At 47.6% G+C, this 7,482-nt stretch overlaps 1 protein-coding gene across 1 annotated transcript; it reads left to right on the top strand.

Annotated features, from left to right (window-relative positions):
• Window positions 1-5: 5 nt before the first annotated feature.
• DDI2 (DNA-damage inducible 1 homolog 2 (S. cerevisiae)) lies at window positions 6-7,115 on the top strand (the record flags this gene model as incomplete). The annotated part of the gene is made up of 6 exons (XM_010021198.1): window positions 6-51; window positions 2,299-2,425; window positions 4,440-4,567; window positions 5,130-5,258; window positions 5,964-6,067; window positions 6,926-7,115. Coding segments are annotated over 6 exons (724 nt in total), but the record flags the coding sequence as incomplete, so codon positions are not given.
• Window positions 7,116-7,482: the final 367 nt, after the last annotated feature.

Genomic DNA, 7,482 nt, shown 5'->3' on the forward strand with positions numbered 1-7,482 from the left:
TCAAGGAGCGGAACCCGCCTTTGGCCGAGGCGCTGCTGAGCGGAGACCTGGGTGAGGTGGGGGTTAACCTTTGGGTGGTGGTTCTGAACAAAAGGCAGCTGCGGGTGTTTAACTCGCTGGGATGTTTGCTGCCAGCTCCTTGTTGGCGCTGATAAAAGGTGCCAGTTGGGAATACTCAAGGCAGAGTTCCTTTCATAACAAGATCTTTCTGCTGAGTTGGGCGTATTTCTCCTGCTTTAATATCCTCAATCTCTTGCTTTGAAATATCAGCTGCACAGATGAGTCGCGTTTCTGTGAACACAAGTGGCTCAGCACCTGATTTTTCATAGAATCATAATCCCAGCCTGGTTTGGGTTGAAGGGACCTTAAAGCTCACACGGCTCCAACCCCCTGCCACAGGCAGGGACACCTTCCACTAGAGCAGGTTGCTCCAAGCCCCTGTGTCCAACCTGGCCTTGAACACTATGATTCTGTGATGATTTTGAGTGCAATTTAAGCCTAGTACCATGTCTTCTGCTTCCTCTGCAGTTGAGTAGCTGTGTTCATCCCTCATCCTTCATGTGATGAAAGGTTTGAACTCTTGTGTCCTTTCACTATTTAAACAGTGGTGGTGTGGGCATCAGCAGTTGTGCTTTCTGAACTGCTTCAAGACAGTTAGGAAATAAATCCTGTTGAGTCTGGGAAAACGAATCCTAGAATGGTTTGGGTTGGAAAGGACCTTAAGATCATCTAGTTCCAACCCCCCTGCCATGGACAGGGAATGAAGTGTCTTCTATCAGGAGACTTTTTTCCCCCTTTCAAGGTTACATCCTTGTGATTTCTCTGCCAAATAAAGCTAGAAAGGAGCTTGCATGAATATTCTTAGCCTGTTTCATTTCTTAATTCTGACTTTAGTTCATAGCCAGAGTTAAAACCACATCCCTTGTGAGAGCTGTGCCCGTAGTGCTGGTGTTTCTCCTTCACCTTGACAAGATGTGCTGTTCCTGGCACAGAAGATGAGAGGTTAAGCCCCAGACACCCAGAACTGGCTCCTCTGCTGATCTGTCTTGTCTTGTGCTTGTAAACTTTGACTTGGATGTGTGGGTTTAGTCCCAGATCGCCACAACAGGCTGTTAGAAGGATGGGGTTTGAGCTGGTCATGCTTGCCTTGTTCTGTACTGGCAGTGTTCGGGCACAGATCCAGTTCAGCTCTGGCTCTGATGCCCCAATACATGCATAGATTTGTACTGCAAGTGCTTTAGAAGGTACCTGCTATACAGAAGCCTAATTTAAAACATAAAAACCCAAACAAGTAAGAAAATACACCTAATGCCTTCATTAACATCTAACAGCCTCTGAGCCCACGAGCTTCTTCATGGGAACTGCATCTCTGGAAGCAAACCCACAGCCTTCTGTGTTTACAGAACTTAATTTATTGCCAAGTCCTTTTGGGAATGTGTGTGATCACATCCAAGTAGTAAAAAACAGCCAGAGGCTATCCAGAAAGTGGGGATCTAAAAACTGTGTTCTTAAAATGTGTACTTAAAACTTTGTGAAGTGGGTGTCTCACCTAGGACCTCTTGATTGCAGTGGTAGGTATTCAGCTGCAGGGATGATGATGTCTTTGCCTGTGTTGCTTGGGTTTAAAGTAGGTTTTGTAGTTAGCCTTCATTTTGCCTTGGCTCTTTGCTGGGTCCACAGGCTGCTCTTTTACTGGGAGCGCTGAGTGTAAAATATGACACATTTTGCAAGCTGTTCTCATGGATGGGCATCTTGCTGAGAGCTGTGAAACCTCCCTTCTATCTCTGAAGCTGTTTCAAGATACACGTGCACTCAAGCCTCTCATTTGAGTTGTGCACATTCTTAGTCCTAATTTCTGCTTCGGGTCTCATTTATCTGCTGGTTTTGCAGCTGTTTGGGTATTTTTGGCATACTGTGTAGGCAATTCTTGCTGCAGTAGAAGAATGAATTCCTGATTTAATGGCAGCTCTTTGGTTTAAATATTGTCTTCATGATTTTTTCCATATTTTGTCCATATAAAAATGTATGTGCAAGGAAACTGAGTCTGCTTGTGCCGAGTTTGGGTAGCAGACACAAGGAGAAAGAGCTCTGTCCAGTCACTTTTCATCTTAGTGGGTTCCCAAGTTTGGTCCTTTGAGGTCCATCCATGCTGCCTTCAGAGGAAGCCTTTTTTGCATGTGCTGTTGACTCTACCCCTGAGTGTGTGCTGGCATAAAAAGAAGAGTTTGCTGTGCCAGGCCTTGATTTGTGAGAGCAACTTCCAGTAAAAAGCATTTCTGTGTCTCCCTGTTACTGCAGAGAAATTCACCAGGGTGTTGCTGGAGCAGCAGCAGGACCGAGCCCGGCGGGAGCAGGAGAGGATCCGGCTCTATTCAGCTGACCCTTTTGATCTTGAGGCACAGGCCAAGATAGAAGAAGACATAAGGTAGGAAACCAAAGTCACTTGCAGGTTTTGGAGGTCTTCACAGTGGCTTTTTCCACAGTGTTCCTCCATCCATGGTGTGTTTTCCTTGGAGGATGCACAGAGTATGTTTAGATCCTGCCTTAAGACACGCATTTGCTTGGAAGGCAATGCTCTGAGCTGCCTTTGCACGTGGGAAGGTTGGGATTCAGGGACATGTGGGTGCACCCCATCCTTCAGAGGTATCCATTTGAGCACAGATCATGAGGTGGCAGTATCACTGTCCATGCATGTGATATCCCAGAGCTGCCTAAGCTGGTCCCCTTTGAAACAGGAGCAGAGATGCTCTGGTGAGGTGGTACCTGGGTGCCTCAGGCATATTTTGAACCTCGGGCTTGTGTTAGTCTCTAAGCTGAGCTCTGCACAGCAACGTGGTGCCATTTCTCCCAGCTGCCTTCCAGATTGGGTTTTGTGTACTGCTAATTGGTTTGTGTCTCTGGCGAATTCCAGACTCGGAACATTGCTGCTGTCAGAAGAGATGTTCTGTAGAAATATGTTCTGCTCATCAGCACTCGCTCCCTCTTGTTGTCTTCCAAGTGTAATTGCATTGGGCTGGGGCTTGAGTCTTAAACTGAGTGATAAATCCTTGAGTCAGATCACGACTGATGCTTTTTTCCCTCAACTGAGATGTGTGTTTCTGGTATAGACTGAGTTGGTCATAACCAAAATTTATTTGCAATAAGTCATTCTTGTGTTACAGCTGACAAGGTGTTGGTGCTGGATAAATGCTTCCAGGAAAACACACATTTGTAGGTAGCAAAACATTGCTTGAGGCACAGGAATGCTTTCCTCCTTCCATAGACAAGGGGACAGATAAAGGTGATATGCCCGAGGCCGTGCAGCTGTCCCCAGATTTCACACCTTGAACTCCTTGCTTCATTAGATGTGCTCTGCTCAGGACTGATTGGAGGCTGTGGCAAATGTCCTATTTGTTTTGAGACACATTTCTGCCCTTCATAGTATATCTTAGACAGTGTCAAGCACAGGGAAAACAGAGTAATGGATTTCACAAGAGGACAAACTGAAGACTAACCAGTATGTATCTGATGTAAGCTTAAATAATAGAAGACAGGACAATATGTGGCTCCTTGATTCATGAACACATGAAGCAGGGCATGCTGGCAGTAGGGTGCTTTAGCTCCCAAGTGAGCCAGGTCTCAGGGACCATTAGCTATTTATCCTTCACCACCAAGAAACCTCATCTCCCCATTGTTGGGGGAAGGCTTACCACAGCACAGAAGATGGGTAAGAGAGGAGCTTGGGGTTTTCCCCTTCCCCTACTGAGGAGTTAAAATGAAATGGCATCAAAATTGGAAGCCCTTTTTGGTAGATGAAGCTATTTCGGATGCAGTCGCTACAAATACCCATCACTTCCAAGATTACTTCTGGGGCTGTGGTGGATTTCTGGAAGTAAGTTTCTTCTATAGGCTTGAATTTGCACCAGGGGTTTGTGCTCATGGTGGTGTTTCTCACTGCAGTTTTGCTCACCTCCCTCCCCTCCTGTGCCTGGAAAAGAAAAGATACCAGGGAAACGTTGGAGGATTTGAACGTTCAGCTGCTGTGTGGGATTCCAGCATTGTAGCTACTGGCAACATCATCATCGTGTGCCCTCAGTGCTTTATTTTAGAGTGATAAACACACAGGTTTTTTGCTCACAGGTTCTCCAGGTTAACTCTGTGGTGGTGGGTTTCTGTTTCAAACAGAAGGTTGTCAGGAGCTGTAGGGTGAGTTAGGCAGGGTGTTGGAAGGAGCAGTCTTCATGGCTCTGGATCAATTATTGGCTCTGGTCATTACTAGCAACCCCTCTGCTGGGAAGCCTACATGTAGCTAATGAAGCAGTCCCCGGTGTGCTTTGAGTGTGCTGTTTGTAAGGTGAGCTGCAGTGGGTGGGATTACTGGGTCTGTAAGTCAGAGGGATGCTTGTAAGGTTCAGCTGATGGACAGGCTGATTCTTCTCTCTTTTCTCCATTAAATTCAGGCAACAAAACATTGAAGAAAATATGACGATAGCAATGGAAGAGGCTCCTGAGAGCTTTGGGCAGGTGGTGATGTTGTACATTAACTGCAAAGTCAACGGACATCCAGTGAAAGCCTTTGTTGACTCAGGTGAACTGACTCATTCTCATCTCTTTGTGCTCTCCTTTCTCTCACTGAGGGAGACAGCAATCGTTCCAGAATCATTGCCTAAAATATTCCATACTAAAGCACTGTGTTGTAAGATTCTGAAGCATCTAATTAAAACCTGAGAGCAGCCTGGGCATTGTATAAGGCAAAATCGTTGAGAGAAGCAGCACACAAGTACTTGAGCCCCTCAGACCAAGGCTCCTGTGAGAATTTCTGGGCTCCAATGCCAGAACGGTCCCTGCCACGTGTCTGCCTTATCTCATTTTACAGATGGGGGGATTACACGTGCCTTTATGTAGTGCTTCCCATCTACAGCCTTAAAGGGAAAGTACTTGGGGTTATTCCAGCTTTCCAGTAATAATGCTGTGTGTATACAGTCAGTTCAACACAGTGGGATTCACAGGAAGCCTTTACACCCCAGTGCAGTTGCCTGATGCAGGCAGGTCGCTTTCCCAGCTGCTGAGTGCAAGATCTTCAGCCCTTCTAGGGGAGAATTTGAATCTGTGATGAGGTCTCAGTTTAACACCAGTTCTGTTGCTGGTAGGTGCCCAGATGACCATCATGAGCCAAGCTTGTGCTGAAAGGTGCAACATCATGAGGCTGGTAGATCGACGATGGGCTGGCATTGCTAAAGGTGTAGGGACACAGAAAATCATTGGCAGAGTGCACTTAGGTAAGTGCTGGCATCCTGCTGGGGGCAGCTTCAGCAGCAGTGTGACTGCATTTCCCGCAACCTTGGCACCAAGAGGATCTGCTTTAATGCTATAATTGTTAGAAACTCCCACAGAGTAAAATAAAAGTGCATCTGCAGAGTGTTTGCTTGTCTCAGGAAAAGCTTCTGTCTCGTTTAATGCTTTTTTAATGGAATTACCTTAACGATTTTAGGTGAGGGAGCCCTCAGCTCCTGCAGACAGAGAGGATGTGTTCTCTCTGGGTGCAAAAAACAAGGCTAATGTCTTTGGGGTGGGACTGCTGGGCAGTATGAGTTGCTCAGGAGGGGCTCCAGTACAGTGGAGTGTGTTTTGTATTCCTTTGGGAAGAGAAGATTGGCTGTGCTCTTGTGCACTTTTTCTGGGTGAGAGAAGATTGTCCTTATTGTCTGAAAAATAATTGTCTTCACTGTGCAGCTCCTCAGGCTTGGAGGGTTAGATGAGCAGTATATCAGGGTCTAGAGCAGGTCAGCCCTTAACTAACTTCTTGAGAGCAAGGCAGGCCTGGGGCTTGCGCAGGGCCAGATGTTCAGTGACCAAAATGGTATGTCAGAGCTCTGGTTTCAGATGTGCCAGGAGCAGACCTTGCCCAGAAGGTGGAAGAGCTGGGAATAGATTTATTGCATTGTAGCATTGCAAGGAGGTAAATTCTCTTCCTTACATTCCAGCTCAGGTCCAGATTGAAGGGGATTTCCTGGCATGTTCCTTCTCAATCCTTGAAGAGCAGCCCATGGACATGCTTCTAGGACTGGATATGCTTAAGAGGCATCAGGTATCAGAACCTCATAGAAACATAAAATCCTGGAATGGTTTGTGTGGGAAGGGACCTTAAAGCTCCTCCAGCTTCAACCCCTGCCATGGGCAGGGACACCTTCCACTAGAGCAGGCTGCTCCAAGCCCCTGTGTCCAACCTGGCCTTGAACACTGCCAGGGATGGGGCAGCCACAGCTTCTCTGGGCACCCTGTGCCAGCGCCTCAGCACCCTCACAGGGAAGAGCTTCTGCCTCAGAGCTCATCTCAATCTCCCCTCTGGCAGGTTCAAGCCATTCCCCTTGGCCTGTCCCTACAGGCCCTTGTCCAAAGCCCCTCTCCAGGTTTCCTGGAGCCCCTTTAGGCACTGGAGCTGCTCTAAGGTGTCCCCTTGAGGAGCCTTCTCTTCTCCAGCTGCCCCAGCCCAGCTCTCTCAGCCTGGCTCCAGAGCAGAGTGGCTCCAGTTCCTAACCTCTTTGGAAGCAGTTACTGGCTCTTCCAAGTTCAGTGCTAAATGCAACAGAAATGCTTTCCTTGCCTATGAATGTATTAGGATTTTTCTGCGGAGAGTTGGTGGTGGATTATCTTCCGGCCAGTTATGGAGTACATACACTTCATACGTCATAGATAGCTGGAGCATGTCTGGCTGCTCCCTGAAGTTTTTTTGCTCTGATTGAAGATTCTCAGAGCTTTCCAACTAAATGATTTATTACAAAGCAGGTCACAAGGGGCCCTTTGCTTAAGCTGATGCTCTTGGCCCACAATTAGCTACTGTGAGCTCTTCCCATTGGAAACGGATTGTTTAACCTTGTTTCTCCTTTTTCTCCGGGAACGAAATGGCTCTTACCCAGGCCCCTGATGTCTCGATGCTCTTTCACAGTGCTCCATTGATCTCAAGAAGAATGTACTGGTGATTGGCACGACGGGCTCACAGACCACGTTCCTCCCAGAGGGCGAGCTCCCGGAGTGCGCCCGGCTGGCGTATGGGGCTGGGCGGGAGGACATGCGGCCGGAGGAGATTGCAGACCAGGAACTAGCAGAAGCAATACAGAAATCCGTAGAGGAAGCAGGTACCAGGAGCAGCTCAGTTGAAATATTGATCTGCATAGTTCCCTTGCTGCGTGTCAGGATGCTTGTAAGCAGTTCCCCCTTCTCAGCACCTAAGAGAGAGAGTCTAATGCAGCATCATTGAGTAAACGGTGGAGAGGAAGGGGCTTTGTTCTTGCTCGTTGCCTCTAACTGCACTTCTCTCTTCCTTTCTGTACAGTGAAACTGCATGAAGGCATTTGGAGGTGCTTGCTGTTTAATTTGTGCTCTCCTTGCAACTTCCTACCTGCCCTGGCTTCTTGGCCTTCGAAGGTGTGGAAAGAAATGATTGTCTCTGGCACCAGTTGTAGTGCCTAGGCAGGGACGTGGCTCAGTTGGGTGATATTTCAG

Source organism: Nestor notabilis, unplaced genomic scaffold, assembly GCF_000696875.1.
Source record: "Nestor notabilis isolate BGI_N333 unplaced genomic scaffold, ASM69687v1 scaffold32008, whole genome shotgun sequence".
NCBI lineage: Eukaryota > Metazoa > Chordata > Aves > Psittaciformes > Psittacidae > Nestor > Nestor notabilis.